This window comes from Lutjanus erythropterus, chromosome 12 (assembly GCF_056507025.1).
Source record: "Lutjanus erythropterus isolate fLutEry1 chromosome 12, fLutEry1.hap2, whole genome shotgun sequence".
NCBI lineage: Eukaryota > Metazoa > Chordata > Actinopteri > Lutjaniformes > Lutjanidae > Lutjanus > Lutjanus erythropterus.
In genome coordinates, this window is record NC_139328.1 from 25,832,099 (window position 1) to 25,849,041 (window position 16,943).

At 38.1% G+C, this 16,943-nt stretch overlaps 1 protein-coding gene across 1 annotated transcript; it reads left to right on the forward strand.

The window, feature by feature from the left end:
* Positions 1–1,675: 1,675 nt before the first annotated feature.
* On the forward strand, positions 1,676–16,559 carry pitrm1 (pitrilysin metallopeptidase 1). The gene is made up of 27 exons (XM_084732931.1): positions 1,676–1,920; positions 2,781–2,886; positions 3,283–3,389; positions 3,580–3,731; positions 3,885–3,999; positions 4,234–4,330; positions 5,218–5,378; positions 5,834–5,960; positions 6,316–6,404; positions 6,710–6,838; positions 7,042–7,155; positions 8,903–8,999; positions 9,372–9,506; positions 10,051–10,189; positions 10,464–10,580; positions 10,709–10,838; positions 11,097–11,217; positions 12,089–12,165; positions 12,250–12,415; positions 13,182–13,282; positions 13,462–13,582; positions 13,712–13,762; positions 13,953–14,065; positions 14,297–14,419; positions 15,262–15,407; positions 16,014–16,116; positions 16,230–16,559. Exons 1-27 carry the CDS (start codon positions 1,874–1,876, stop codon positions 16,321–16,323), a joined length of 3,078 nt encoding a protein of 1,025 aa, XP_084589057.1. The 5' UTR covers positions 1,676–1,873; the 3' UTR covers positions 16,324–16,559.
* Positions 16,560–16,943: the final 384 nt, after the last annotated feature.

Here is a 16,943-nt window from a genome sequence, read left to right on the forward strand (position 1 = left end):
ATAATGTAAGACACTGAGGTGATTATCAAAATTAGATATATATATATAAAAAAAAACACAATATAGATAAAACAAATGGTAAATACAATTAACAGTATAAAGCTAACAGTGAATAGTGAAGTAACTAACTTAACAATGAAAAACTATGTGATGTAAGGTTGGGGGCTAAAAATTATTGTAGAGTTGACAAGAAGTAAACAGACGAGCAGTTACATTGTGGAAGTGATGAATTGCTCTTGATTTAACGGTGCAGTCATAATAATAGTATATTGGGCTTTAATACACCACACACAGGGCTGAATTACCAAAAACATAAATTTATTTTTTAGAAGTGGTACTCTTGACCAATAAAAGAAGAAAAGTTGACCAATAAAACACAATGTCAACTGACATGATGAAGGCCTAAAGGTGGGTCCTGCTTTATTACCTGAGCTTGAGTCTACTTTGACGAGGGCTCCTGTGTCAAGATCTAGGTTTAAGACATACATCATTTCAGCTGACATTTTTCTTACAAGGTGCATATTTCCAGGTCAGTTTCTGTTAAATATTACTGAGCCTAGGACTACAGGAACCCTGTACACTTTGCACAGACAGTGGGAGGGGATAATTAGGGCCCAGCAGTTCATTTTTATCACATGGCTCTTTAACAGATTAATCCAAGTATGACAAAGCAGTGTCATACGAAATAAGGAGACAGAATGTATCATGTACGCTGGTGTTGTCTTAGACAGATTTACACCCAAATGATTAATCTCTTCATTCAGTTAGGGGAATTGAAACTCAAAGAAAGTGATGAAACAGTCACGGAAAAAAAAGAAAACCCCCACTAATAATTAAGATTAAAGATTAAAATTAACCAACTGCAGAAATCTCTCAGTAAAAAAAAACTTCCTTTGGAACATATTCTTTACTCATTTTTCAAGTTTTGCCTACATTAACTTTAATTTGCAGTGTTAGAGTTGCCAATCAACTACTACTACCACTTGCCCAACTACTTCTCTGACCACTTAAACTTGATCTTACAGCGACATCTGCTGGGAGGGTGGTTGAATTACATTCAAAGGGGAAAAATTTGAGGGTGAAACCTTTTTAGATAGTTTGAAATTAACAAATTACATCTGAAGTTGTACTCAAGTTAAAGTCCTATATTATTTTCTGTTAAATCAGGTATGGATTTTTGTGTTAAATTTGTGTGAACAGCTACAATATTGCTGCCCTTTAAAACTCTCCATCTCAATAACGGAGAAAAAAGGAACCCTCAATTTGCGAAACTCTCGCGAAATCTGTACGTGTCGTTGATTCATTGTGCACTTTGTACAACACTTTCTCACAACATACTCCTTTGATGATATGAAAACGCTGTAAATAAATTCTGTGTAGGTTGAGGGACAGAAAACACTTAATTAGTCCTGGGGAATATTAATGGATTGTGATAAAATGATCACTCTCACGAGATCTTTCGTAGGTCTAGGGTTGCCTTCTAGACACTACCCCAGTCATGGTTTGGTAACCTTAGTGATGTGACGTAAACCAATCAAATCTACCCTCCATTGCAGCTCAACCAATCGAAAATGAGCTTGTTTCTAGGTGGAAGTTCAGTTCACGGGTGTTGAAAATTGCTCAGCGCGAGTTTCAATACAGATGGATGGGTCTAAACTCAAGTGTAAGTGAACAGAACATGGCTGTCAGATCTGTCATCTGCGCAGGTGTGACGGACATTTCATGCGCACGAAGGAACTCATGTGTCATCCACAAGGCATGAGAGAGGACACGGACCCAGATAAGATGCTGTACCGTAATAATTGTGTTATTGTATAGCCGAACATAATAAGAGCTGACATACTTGAGTAATTTATCAACTGACAAAACCACCATGTTTCGGCAAACGAAGACGGTGCTCCAGAAACTTCGATATCTGAAGTAAGTTAGACAACGACACAGCAAGTTAGCTGAACACACCTGGCTGTTGCTAATTAATTAAATGCTATTTCTGTGTACTGTTGACTTTGTAGTGTCACGACAACAGTCACCCACTATGACAGTGTGTCTCGATATTGTACATGAAAAAATGCTTTGACTTTGTCGAAGTGTGACACAGCAGTTAAGCTGATGAAACAGCTGATGCAACTCAACATGTGAACACGTCCTTTTGGAATTATTTAACACTATTGTTTATGGCTTAATATCAACTATTCTTTTGCAGTTTTTGGTTCAAAGGCTATTTTTTTTAAACTGTCTTACTATTCTTTAAACTGTATGTGCGATTGTCCCAATTGTGTCATATGATATCTCAACTCTTTTGCATATTTGTATTCAATCAAAACATTTCATTCAATCTAGTTATTATGTCCGTAAATTGGTCACTGCCACCAAAATGAATTAGTTTTGTCATCGTTTGTCGGAGTGGTCTTGCTGTTTTGCTAGATATTTGTCACTATGGCAGACAATCTTGTAAACGTTTCTTATACATACATTTCAGTTTTGTTGTTCTTTGTACTTTGCTGACAATGACTGCTTACTGCTTACTATACAAGAATGTCAGTTTTGTGTTTTTGCCTGGCTCAGGGTTCATAAACTGTTTCATGTCAAGCACCCCCACAGTGGATAGGCATTAGACCACGGACCCCCAGTTTGAGAGGATTTTGGCTCTAGATTTGAAGATAAAATCAGTGGTCAAAGTAGGATCACTGTGAAATAAAATCAATCAAAATAGCCAGTAGCCAGTGATATAACTTAAGATAAATGATTCCTCCTTTTGACTCCTTTTTTTTGCCTCCTAGTTTCAATGGACAGCAGCATACCTGGAGGCTGAAGAGCACTTCAGCAAGAGAGAGGGCTGTTCAGTACCAACCAGGACAGAAAATTCATGGATTTACAGTCAGAGAGGTGGGCGTAATGATAGACTGCACTTTGATTTCAAGCTTTATCCTTACTTCTAGCACATTTTAACAGTCTGCTAATTTTTGTGGCTAATCTTGGAACATATGGTAAGACATCAGTTTAAAATTAAGGTTGGTAAACTAAGCTTTACTCAAAGTAGCATAATTTATGTTTAAGAAAGTAATGTTGTATGAACACTGTAGTGGTTTAAATGCATGTATAGACTGATTTCCAAGTAAATCAGCCTTTTTTGTCCTGGATATTTTGTTTTACTTATAAATTTATGTCTCATTACCGTTTCATTGAACTTCTAATACCACAATCACTACCTTGATGTTTAATGAAGATGTCTACTGCTGTGAAGAAAATGGTCATTTAAGATGCTAATTATGTTTGTCACAGGTTGTAGCAGTACCTGACTTGTTTCTCACAGCAGTGAAGTTGACCCATGATAAAACTGGAGCTCAGTACCTCCATGCAGCCAGAGATGACTCCAATAACCTCTTCAGGTTGGTTTCAATCTGTTTAAGCAGCACCTATTTATAGTCATGGTTGACAACAAATTATAACTTTCTGTCTGCTGTCACACATTTACAACTTGACCTTAAAATGTATTTGTTTATGTAACAGCAGCATCTTTTTTTCTCCAGCCAAATCACAGAATATCCTTGTACCAAAATATCCTCCCCTGTCTTTTAGTGTCCAGTTCAGAACAACCCCCATGGACAGCACAGGGGTCCCACACATCCTGGAGCACACAGTGTTGTGTGGATCTGAGAAGTATCCCTGCAGAGACCCTTTCTTCAAGATGCTCAACAGGTCCCTGTCCACCTTCATGAACGCTTTCACAGGTACAGAACAATAACTTCGATTAATGTCAGTTGGAGTTTTATGGTTTATGGTTGTGGTTCAGTTGGACATCCAAATGATGGTTGATTAATGCTTAAATGGCTGATGAGCTTTTGGCACGGGCTTGTTTTGTGTGTTTGCTTCCTCTTGAACAGCCAGTGACTACACTATGTATCCGTTCTCAACCCAAAATGGGAAGGACTTCCAGAATCTTCTGTCGGTCTATCTGGATGCAGTTTTCTTCCCTTGTTTACGAGAGCAGGACTTCTGGTGAGTTCTGGCTGTTGTTGCACAGTTACATATGCTAAAATGTAGCCCAAGTTAACTTTAAGATTCATAATTTTAGACTTAGTTGTGTCTTAACAGTCTGTTTCTCACTTTATCATTCAACACAAAGCTAAACAAGACCAGAAATTTGCAAATATCATTTGGCAGGTCTGTAACAGTCATACAGATGAAAACAGCATTACCTGGTTTGAGTCTGTATATGTCTTTATTTTCCAGGCAGGAGGGCTGGAGACTGGAGAATGAAAGCCCCACAGATCCCAACACCCCTCTGGTGTTTAAAGGAGTTGTGTTCAATGAAATGAAAGGGGCTTTTGTAAGTCAACACTTTCCCACTTACTATAATTAAGGTTTCGTATGCATAGCAGAGATCTGTTTTAAACAGTACAAAAAAACTCAACATATTCTTGTTTCAGATAACTTAGACACATACAGGCCATTCAGGTGCTTTCATGGTACAGACTCCCAAACAGTTTAAATGTGTGATGCACAAATGTTTTTCCTTCTTATTATAATAATACACTCATATAATACAAAATAATAAGCCAGACAAAAATAATGAAGGAAAGTTGCAGTCAAACTTTTCTTAAACAAAGTTTATAAAGGACTTCAGCAAGAAAAGATGCAAGTACAGTTTTGGGTATCAGAGGAACTTCAACTGAAACAAGGAGTGAAAGAGTGGGGGTTAGAGTAAACCAACAAACTAATGTGGTTGGAAAAATAAAAACAAAAAGATTACACCTTTTATAATGAACATACACCCACACACGGTCTCCAGGTGAGGAGCTGTGGGACATGACACTGTGTAGGATCCCACTGTAAGTGAATAAAACCTCAAATTGCTGGTTCCAGTGCAACCATTGACTGTTCAAAATGAAACTTAACCAAATAATCTATTTGTTTCCTTGAAAGATAATGACTAATTCAAATCTATTTTAATGATTTCAGTCAAGCAACAGAGTGTGCTCAAATCTTGGCTGCTGTTAAGTCTGTCTGGGCTGGTTGATGCTGTAGAATATGGAAATCTGGCTCAGTTCTTTTTCACATTCAGCCTTTTTCAATATTGTCAAAAAAATACAAATACAAAACAAAAATACAAGTTGTTTAAATAATTCATCATGAAATTACTAATGCTCTCATCATGTCAGCAGTGGCAGTATTTGACATACTAATTTGTGTGTGTGTGTGTGTGTAATCTTACAGTCAGACAACGAGCGTGTGTATGCCCAGCACCTCCAGAACAAGCTGTTTCCAGACCACACCTACTCTGTAGTGTCTGGAGGAGAGCCTCTCGCCATCCCCGACCTCACCTGGGAGCAACTCAGACAATTCCATGCCACACATTACCACCCCAGCAATGCCAGGTAGAGGGACACACACACACACACACACACACACACACACACACACACACACACACACACACTTGCACAGCCAGGAAAATGTTTTTTTTTTTCTGCTTGAAATTAGAACCGAGCCGGTACTAACTCCCACAGGTCACTCATTCTGGTATTTGTTGTTGTGGAGAATAATTTTCTGATGCAGGCTTGTTGAAATTCATATATACTAACACTACGACACGAGTTTATGCCTGAAAACTTCAAACATTTGAAACAGACTGGTTTGTTATTTTGTCTCCATCTATCTGATAAAAGAAACTGAGTTTATTATCATTCTTATAAACAAACCACCATCACAGGACAGACAGCATGTGGCTTTTTAAATTGCATATTGTATATAATGTATGTTATAACACTTTAAAAAATGTATAAAACAAACACATACGCACCCTTGAGAATGTCTTCACTATGTTCCTCAGGTTCTTTACATACGGAGATTTGCCTTTGGAGCAGCATCTGAAGCAGATTGAAGAGGAAGCTCTTTGCAAGTTTGAGCGCATCAATCCAAACACAGAGGTCCCCTCGCAGCCACACTGGAGCAGCCCTGTAAGTTCATCATTTAGACATGTAATATCTAAAAGCTGTTTGAGATTATAAAAGTACTCTAACAATCCCAACTGCTGTCAAACTCAAAGATTTCCTGCAGCATCTGACAGCGAAAAGACTACTTTATCTGGACGAGTTTTGAAAAAAAGAAATAGCTGAGGAAAAATAAAAAATTGTAAAGCGACACTAGTTACATCTTACATTTGATTCTTCTGGAAGAATAGTTTCCGGTATTATCCAAGATGTTCAGTTCAGTTTGAATTATTTAAACTAAATCATGTATTTAATTACCACATGATGAATGTATGAATAATGCCAGCCTGATCTCACTGTGAATCTGATGGGTTTTCCCCAGAGAGAAGACCATGTGACCTGCAGCCCTGACGCTCTGGCTCCAGATCCAGCTAGGCAGAACACGCTGTGTGTGAGCTACCTGCTGGGAGAGTAAGATCACATCATCTCCTTTTTTTATTTCCTACTGTGTTTCACAGAGACATTTGTTCTCAAACTATTTTTTAAGTCAGATGGCATTTATTAAAGTCTGAAGCCAGAGGTACTGCATCTTCTGTGTCTCCTGATCTCATTTGACCTTTTATTTACAGTAGCTAGTATACTCATGACAGTTTTTCAAGCGGTGTCCTGCTCAGTACAACAAGACATCATTCAACAAATCTCTTTTTTTAAGTGAAGCTTTAGGCCTGCCCTGTTATTCAGTAACATCTGATCTCCTCTCTGGTTTCTCTGTGCAGCATCACTGACACATATGAAGGATTCACTCTCAGCCTGCTGTCCTCTCTGATGATCTCTGGACCAAACTCTCCCTTCTACAAATCTCTCATTGAACCCAAGATTGGAACCGACTTCTCTTCCGTGGTGGGGTGTGTACATAGAACAATAAATCTGTGTTATACTGAGCAGGGATCAGTTAGTGTGATTTTACTGGTTGCGTTGGAAAGCTAATTAATTAATTGCATGTTTGTGTCCTACTTGTGTACCTACTTATTCAGTTCATGTCTGGGATAAAACAAATTCTTTTGTCTCTGTATTTGTTGAGAGCATGTTGAATTGTCATGTTGTGCAGATATGATGGCAGCACCAAAGAGGCATCGTTCAGCATCGGCCTGCAGGGGATGGCTGAGGAGGACATAGAGAGGGTGAAACAAATCATCAGCCAAACCATTGATGACATTATAGAGTAAGTTCAACAGTCCCAGTGGGGTATTCTGTTTTATATTTCATGGCTTAATATTGCATAACTCGGCCATGCATATTATAATGTATTATGTAATTTATAATTTATTTGACAGATGTGCTCTTAAACTTTTAACTTGTTTTGATAAAACAGGTATGGTTTTATGAAGGAGGTTCATCGTTGGTCTCACCTCTGTTCCCTGTCTATTATTCAAGTTGCACTGGTAGTGCAAGAGAGTGTAAAGTGTTTATATGTAGAAAAACTGGTCTAATCTAAACTAGTCTATAAACTTCAAAACACACACACACACACACACACACACACACACACACACACACACACACACACACACACACACACACAGGTAAAGCCACTGCGGACACTTTAGAAGGTGACAGCTGCAAAATGTTTATATTAAATTTACACTCCATGCATTTTATTTTATTTGAAGTCCAGAGTGACCCACAAAAATACAACAAGATCTTTACAGTAAGGTCAGTGTATGTTCTGGCTGCACAATTAATCAAATATTAATCAAAATCACAAATTTGGTTTCTCACGGTTAAATAAACGCGATTGTCTGTGATACTGACTTATAAAATGTTTGCTCATAGAAAACTCTTCTGCATATCAAAGCAAGCGCTTCTTAAACTAACAGCCAGCCACCCTGCAGCGGCAGCCTGTGCAAAATTCTTGACTGTTGTAGCTATAGTCCACAGTAGAAGAGAAATGTACAACAGAGAGCAGATAGGCAAAATGAAAATCAGATGTCTGAAGCTGAAGGCAATGAGCTGGTCCCTTGAAATAGATCAGTATCCTTTGTTTGGAAGTATTTTGGATTTAGAGTAAGTGATGTTAAGCAAGAACAAATCCTAAGCAAAGAGTGCATGAGACTTGTGTCTGTGCAGCAAAAGACTGCACCTAACTTGTTCAGCTACATAAAAAAGACAGCAAACTGCAATACTGTAAATGTTTGAAGGCCAAGAGTAACTTTGCTAATGTTACCTTACTGAATCAAAGCTATGTTGATTTAAGTTTGGGTAAAATGTTTTGGTACAATTTTGTTTTTGCACTGTGAATTAGGATGAGTCTTATCTTGATGAGACAAGACTCATCCAGAAATGTAGCACAGCTGAAAGTGAAACCAGTGCTGGTTATTGAAATGTCAAAGTGCAATAAAATGTTTTGTCCCTAAAATCAATGAATAATCGTGATCTCAATATTTATCAAAATCATAGTGGTTAGCATTTTGCCTGTAATCATGCAGCTCTAGTATATGTACCTGTGGGATTAAGGAATGCTTGGTAAATGAGCCAGCAGGAAGGTTTTAAAATTATATTTATTGTCCCACTAGGGGAAATTTGTTATGCAGGGTTTCACAAAATTACAGAATACAAAAGGACAACATCAGCAATAAATCACATAACAAGTGCATGGAAATGTAAATTTATACCAAGTACAAGTATGCAAGAGTGGAAATGTGCCAGGGTAGTGTGAGGAATGCAGCCAGAATTGCTATTAAGCATATCAATAGCATTTAGGATGAAAAAGACATGGAGAGTGAAGTCCTACAAATTTGTCTGTTACAAATTACCAAAGTTTAGCCTGGCTCCTCCTTGAGAACTGACTTCAAGTTTATTCTTATTAGACAAATCTAGGTTTCCAAACCAAGCAACAATACAGAATACAGAAAAAATTTCCTCAGTATGTAAGAGAAACCTGACTCCTTACTCATTATCATTGTTTACAGGAATGGATTTGAGGAGGAAAGAATCGAGGCTCTCCTCCATAAGATTGAGATTCAGATGAAGCACCAGTCCACCAACTTTGGCCTGTCTCTGGCCTCGGTGAGTTCACTGCTGTTTATCTGTAAACTTCGTTCTGTTTCCACAGCCACAAGGACACTAGATGTTTTTATAAACCTCCACATGGGAGGTATGTTAGCAATACTACAGATGTTAGTTTAAGTTCTCTGTGCATGAAATCATTTGTTTCTATTTGTTTTCTTTTTTTTTCTGTGTATTTCTATACATGTCAAGAATGTTAACGTGAACTTTATTGAGAACTTTATTTGCTTATTTCTTCCTGTTGGATGTGTAACTACAATTGTCAAAAGTTACTCATTTATTTTAGTGCTTCATTAATTGTTCACATTTTTTCAGAGATGCAGTTTGTATCTATCGGTGACCTCATTCTTGACATTTTGCTTGTGTTTCTAGTACATAGCATCACCGTGGAACCATGACGGGGACCCTGTGGAGCTGCTACAGATCAACGAAAGCGTTAGAAAGTTCAGACAGACACTGAAAGAAAACCCTTGCTTCCTTCAGGAAAAAGTCAAGTTCTACTTTAAGGTGACTTAAACAAGTAATTGTTTTAAACATATGTGTTTGTGGCTGTGAGTTTGATTCCAGCCTTCCACCCTTTGCTGCATGCATTCCCCCTACTCTGTATCACACTTCCTGTCAGTCTAAATCAGATAAAGGCTTTGTTTCTTTTCTTAAAAAATATGGTAATTTGAAGGGAAAAAGGGTAACAAAAAATGCGTTATAATAATCATCTGCTTAAACCAATCATTTTGCCATAGACCAGATTCTCTGCTGGTCTATGGCAAAATGATTGGTTTAAGCAGATGATTATTATAACCCAATTTTTTGTTGTCTGTAGAAAATCTCCCTTTCTTCTTGTACTTCAGGTCAGAGGTTAAAGGTCAGCTTCAGCAGCCCTGGTGCTATTTGGGTTTTTAGTCTCTTTCAAAAGCTTATGGCAGTGGCACAAATACTTGCTGTCAGCAGAGGCTTCACCTCAGGTCATGTAGTAAAATGTTAGGATTTAATGCTAATTTGTACTTTTCTGTCCCACTTCACATCCCCCATCCCCTGTTCACTGGCCCTGCAGGACAACACACACAGACTGACCTTGTCTATGAGCCCAGACGAGGCCTACAGGGAGAAACAGGCCAAGGCTGAGGAGGAGAAGCTCCAGAAAAAGATCCAGGCTCTGTCTGACAGTGACAGAAAAGAGATCTATGAGAAAGGTAACAATAATGTCACTGCTCAATGTGGAGGATCTCTCTTAACATTTGAATACAAGACTTTGTTGCTGTTCAACACAATTGAGTCTCTTGATGTGATCCAACTGTTTCCTGTTTGAAACAAAAAATAATTTTAAAGTATCCAATATAACCAGTATTAGCAGTTGACGATTCTCTGACAAGCATCCTGTGAGTGTTTGATTGAGACAGTATGTAAGGCACGTCTAATTCAAGCGTCTGTTAGATAATACAGTGTTATGTTTTTGTGTTTGTAAAGGTCTGGAGCTGCTGGCTGCGCAGAGTAAAACCCAGGATGCGTCCTGTTTGCCTGCACTCAAAGTATCCGACATTGAGCCCACGATACCTGTCACTCCTGTCCAGAACAGCGCTGCAGGTACATCACAGTGTCACAGTTCACATCACGTTTGCACAGTCCTGGTAACATTTTAGTTTTGTCATTATTACCCAAGTCAAGAGTGTTTGCTGAAACTCTGAAGAGCTTTCTTTCCCCGATCTCCATAGTTGGTGTTCCAGTTCAGTACTGTGAGCAGCCCACCAACGGCTTGGTTTACTTCAGAGCCATGTGTAGTCTCAACACACTGCCAGAGGACCTCAGGCTTTATGTTCCACTCTTCTGCAGTGTTATTACCAAGTGAGTTCTTTGAGTCTGTAAAATCAGAACAAGACCTGACCTGCGCAGATAAAGTTTAGAATTAGTTTAACAAAAATGTTTTGTATTGTATTTGTGTGCATAGAGTACACTGATTGCACAAATGATATGAAACTGTTTTTATGTACAATGATGAGATGAATCTAATTACAAGTGGAGGATTTTATTAATGGTAGAAACTGTTATTAAAATATGAGATGGAGACAAATCTGGATGTGTTGGTTATGTGTGTTTGATCAGGATGGGTTGTGGAAGTCTGGACTACAGGCAACAGGCCCAGCAGATGGAGCTGAGGACAGGCGGCATGTCTGTCTGCACCCAGGTTATCCCTGACTCCACCCACCTGGACATGTACGAGCAGGTCAGTACATCAGAAACATCACACTGAAGACTATAAAGTAAAAAGGAAACTTGCCTTTTTTTGACAAATCAGAAAAATATAAATGCATAAACTTGCCAAGCGTTACGGTTTGGCTTCCTGATTTCAGTGCATGCTGGGATAAGCTCGAGCCCTTTGCCTCTCAGAAATGAAATGTGAATGAAGACCATGCAGTATAAACTAAGTGTTAGGTATTTCCAAACAATTAGAAATTTTAGGTAATTCACCTTTAAAGCTTCTCTTTGACTCTACAGATCAATAAAACTTTTTTAGTTGAAAACACGATGTTTCTTCAATAGATACCCATGAAATGTTGCGTCATTTCAAATTAATGTGTGCTTCAGTTATTCTAAAGCAGGTTTTTGTGGTTTCCAAATGGCCTTTTTTGGAAAATGCCTAGACATAATCGTAGAATGTACAAATGTTCATTTTCTGTGGTATTGTTATCACATTTAAACTGAGGACTAGGGGCTAAAAGCTGTGGTTCCATTGTGTGTCATGGTTTTAGGTCACCTGCATGCATGTTTTTGCAAAAAAAAAAAAAAAAAAAAAAACATTGAGGCACAAATAACAACCATCTATTACACTGTGTTCAAACTTCTATTGTGAGTGTTGCCTTCCACAAGAGACCAAATCTATACATCTACTCCGAATGGTTCAAAAACAACTTTCAATTTACAATTGCACATGCCTGTATAAGTATTGTTGTCTAATTTTACTAGAAGGGCAGTGTGTGATTCCTAGTCCAGGCTGAAGAAGATTTACTGCTGCAGGTCACAGTTCAGCTTCTCCAAACCAAACATTCACTCACTGTGACAAGTGTCCCTCATCGGCTCTGTGCTCTCTGTTTCAGGGCATCCTCCTGTCCTCCTCCTGCCTGGAGAGGAACCTCCCTCATATGTTTCAGCTGTGGAGCGACATATTCAACAGGTTTGTCCTCCAACACTTTATATCACCAGCAGCTAGAGACACCTACTCATACAAGTCATTAAATGAGCCAATGTTTTGTTCCAGTCCCCACTTAGATGATGAGGAGCGCCTGAGAGTGCTGGTGATGATGTCAGCGCAGGAATTGGCCAATGGGATCTCTTATTCTGGTCACATGTATGCAATGACCCGTTCAGGCCGTCACCTGAGTCCAGCAGGAGACCTCCAGGAGGCTTTTGGTGGGATGGAACAGGTACTATACAGTACATGCATGAGTAGTGATGACCATTCTTCATAATATTCACAAAGTTCAGACTGAGATGATCCAGACTCAGAGCATTTCAGCAACAAGGAAGTTAGCTTGTCTTTTAACTTCTGTCTACACTGGGATTGGGAGTGTGTCATTTTGTGCAGACTGACCTATGCTGCTTACTGTTGAAATATTCATGGGGACATGATTCTGTTATGACTATAACACTGTGATATCATACTGTAACAGAGGCTGTCTGAGTGGCTGTTCAAAATGTTTTAAAACACCAATACAATATTACTGTTTATTGACTTTCGTTGAGTCACATTGTGATGGTGTCAGCATATCATGTCGCTGTTTTGTAAAATTCAACTGTCATAATGAATCATTTTAGGCAAATTGTTTAAAAAGTATAAAAAAAATGTTAAAGCTTCTGTTTGATACATATGAACACTTAAGTCTTAAGTAACACATAAAATGTTAAATCATGATAAGTTATTTATGATTTTGAGTACATTTACATTATTTTAAAATATGTTGTCAGAAAATGACTTTTTAATGTTATGAATCTGATTTAAACCATATTGTCCAGCTGGAGTTATAGTCACTGGTCGTGATTTTTCTTATTTTGGGAGAACATCTTATTTATTCATTCTCCGTGTTCTTCATTTGTACAAAAGAATTTTGTTTTTTCCATTCTCCCTGTTGTATCTCCGTGTCAGCAGTTTGTGAAACAGCCGTTTTGTGTTTCGTGTTATTTGAACATCAGGTAAAGTTTATGAAGAGGGTAGCTGAGATGTCAGACCTCGGCCAAGTCACCCGAGCACTAACCAGGATCAAAAGACACCTTCTCAACCCTGACAACATGAGGTGGGTTCATATTACTGCTGCTGGTAGAGTTGTTTTTATGTCCAGTATTCAAGCACTGAATACTTGTCTGGGTATGTTTGAGCCAGACAGATCTCAACTTTCTTTTAGAATGTGTTTGTGCTGTTTGTGTTGGTGTATCTACTGCAACTTTTGTTTGTTTGTTTGTTTGTTCCTTATAGGTGTGCAGTCAACACAACTCCACAGAAAATGTCTGACACAGCAGCACAATTGGAGAGCTTTATGAAGGATGTTGCTGATAACAGAAAGGAACGCAAACCTGTCAGAAGTAATATAATTGAGGTAAGATATCAACATGCACACTGGACCAATCACCAGTCAGAATATTTGTCGTATAAATGTTGTTCATCATTTATATCAAAATATAATATTATTTTGCTTTCTTAAATGTTTTTTTAATTCCTTCATCAGAGACCACTAGACCCTTTGGATGACTCTGGACCGAGAAGGAAACTCATCTCTGTAAGTTCACCATTGACTGTCTCTTTCATTTTGTAGTCCACTGATCAACATTTCTATGATCTTACACATCGCGTTTGTTTGTTATTGTTGCTACCAAGAACAGAGTAATGGAAGATAATTGAAGGAGTGAAAAAAGGATGGAGAAATTGTTTTAAGTCACATGTCAAAATTCTTTTACTTCATCCTTCAGGAGCTGAATTTTCATCCATGTCAGATGAAAACTTTCTTCCAGCTGCCCTTCCCTGTCAACTTTGTCAGTGAGAGTATTCGTACAGTACCGTTCTCCCACGAGGACTATGCCAGGTAACCACACCATCAAACAGCAATAAATGTTGACTTGACACTGAATGATTATTTTCTCTGGTAACAAACTTAATCACCTATTTTATATTCTACTTTTTCTGTCCATTTTTGTAATACAGTTTCTCATTTTCTTATGATTTCTCTCTAAATTAGTTTTTAGTAGTACTGACTCTGTCCACATCCTCAGTCTAATAACCACTTTTCTTTCTCTTAATTCTCTCACTTTGATAGTTTGTGCATCTTGGCGAGGATGATGACGGCAAAATATCTTCATGGGGAGATCCGTGAGAAGGGAGGAGCCTACGGGGGCGGGGCCAGGATGGGTGGAGGTCTTTTCTCCTTTTACTCATACAGGTGGGCACAAGTTTATGACTGATCGCAGTTTAGATGAAAAAGTCATACTATAGCATTATCCAATAATAATTTTAATAATTCATATCTACATGAGACATTTTTTTTCATTTAGGGATCCTCTTCCCTCAGAAAAAAAATCCAAAACTTATTGAAGTAAGGCTCCCTATTGTTTCCTTCAACATGTAAACAAAATGGAATAGTTCTAGTTTCTTTGAAATAAATAGCGAAGTGAAAGCTATAATCGCTCACTGGTTACATTTATGTAATCTACCTCAGTTTGAGCACTCTGAGGTCTGGTTACCCTTCATCTCTCTGCTGCCAATCTCATAACAAATGCATAAAATGCCAAAGAAAATAGTCCACCTCAGTCATGAAAAGGAGAGGCGGATGTTGTGAAAGGGACAGTCTGAAACTGTAAGCTTCAAGATATAGATTTTTTGGGGGGCTGGAAGTCAGTGTTTGAGACATGACATGATATATAAGAATTACAGCTGCAACTAGTAGTCGATAGCAAAAAAAAAAAGTAATTGGAAATTATTTTGATTATTGATTAATTATTTTTCTGGTTTGGGGTTATGGGCTGTATTTTCAGGCAAACACAAGACATTTTAAAAAGTCACCTTGTGCTTTGGGAAATTGAAAGTGGAAAAGGGGATAAAATTTGGTTCCAAATTTTCAGAAAATGTTAAGTCCAAAACCAACCAATCAAATGACTCCATTGATGAATTGAGAAAAGAATCAACAGATGAATCAGTAATGAAAATAGCCATTAGCTGTGGCCCCTAATAAAAACATCTAAAATGTGTGTTGACTTCATGTTTATTTCTCTTTTTATCTCTAAGGGACCCGAACTCAGTGCAGACCTTGTCTGCATTCCATAAAGGTGTGGACTGGGCAAAGTCAGGAAAGTTCACCCAGCAGGACATCGATGAAGCCAAACTCTCCGTCTTCTCGGCTGTTGACTCACCTGTGGCCCCTGCAGACAAAGGTGAGACACTAACACTTTGATGGATCAATTGAAAGAAGTGATGGATCCTGAACAGCTGGCTGGAATGTTTATCTCAATTCACATCAGATCTTTTGAGCATTTACATTTGAGTTCTTTACTGGCAACATTACATGTTAAAACATTATTTAGTCTTCCATATGGTTTTATAATGATTAGATAAACTGTGGTATGTTGCAGTACCTGAGTTCAGATTTTGAGACATCTTATGAAATGAAAGATTAACTCCAGTTTTGTCTCTGTCATTGTTACAAAGATTTCAGTGTTGAGGTTTATGTTGAGAAGTTTCTTTTTCTTTTTTAGTCTGCTCAGCCAAAGTGGTAGCTTTTCGACCTTTGGTTATTAAAGATGTCACTTTGTTTGGTCTAAAATAATTTGAAAAAGGTCCCTCAAAGTAATGTGTGTAGTTTTGCTGCTGACCCTGCCCACAGCAGTGTATTGATTATCTTCCATGCTGACACTCCTCTCTGCTGTAGACATATCAATAAGTACCTCATATAATCCCACCTCAAATAATCCTACTATCCCTTAAAATGGAAGTGGTCTGGTTTCTGTTACTAGTTTGTTGACCGTGTCTTTGTGGTGCAGGAATGGGTCGCTTCCTCAGTGGAGTCACAGATGAGATGAAGCAGAATCACAGAGAAAGACTCTTTGCCGTCACTCACAAAAGCCTGGTGGAAGTGGCTGAAAGGTAAAATCTTATGTAGCTTCAGAAAGAAATGAGGAACTAACAATTTCTCAATTTCTCTACCTTTTTTGTAAATGAAGTATAAGACAAGTGTTGCTGGTCTTGTTTTCCTGTAGATACCTCGGTGTTGGTCAGAGGACATGTGGTGTTGCTATCCTGGGCCCAGAGAACGAGACGATTAAAAAAGACCCTTCTTGGATTGTAAAATAATCCCATCAATTTAAAAATGAACTGAACTACTGATGTAGTACAGAGGGAGGACCTACGAAGTGCTGAAAATCCAAAAACATTTTCTTGTCAGGAAAAGCTCAAGTGCACAACATTAAGAGACGGACTGTGGCCTGAAAAGTGTTTTTAGTCATAATCTGATTCTTCAGATTGTTACGTTTGTTTCTATATAATCCGTTATGTAAATATTTATGAAAATGTGATTACATTATCATATTGAAATACAAAACCTGAGTCAGTCTTCATTTAGTGATATTTTTGTGATCAGGGAATTGCCAGCACTTGTGACTTTAATTGAGTGATTGTTTTCTCTGCGGCGTAAGGATCATGTTTCCTCTGTGGCACGATTCAGAGCACAGGATAATGGGAAATATCCCATTCAATCACCAGTGCAACACTTTAACAGGATGTTACTGTAAATGTCACTATTATGTAAAAAAACGCAGTAAATAATTCCATGAATCATCTTTTCCAATGTCTCTCAATAATTCACAGAACACACTGAACAGTCTTACATCTTAAAAGTCCCTGCTAAGTCTGGTCTAGGTATAACAGAGACACTGATTGTTTTTTTTTTTTTTTTAAAGGAGCAGTTCAACTTC

Excerpts from the sequence above, each read along its gene's own strand:
- pitrm1 (XM_084732931.1), top strand. The coding sequence starts at position 1,874 with ATGTTTCGGCAAACGAAGACGGTGCTCCAGAAACTTCGATATCTGAA. Across the intron at positions 6,405-6,709 it reads GTGAGCTACCTGCTGGGAGA|CATCACTGACACATATGAAG; the intron begins GTAAGATCACAT and ends TTCTCTGTGCAG. Across the intron at positions 14,066-14,296 it reads TCCCACGAGGACTATGCCAG|TTTGTGCATCTTGGCGAGGA; the intron begins GTAACCACACCA and ends TCACTTTGATAG.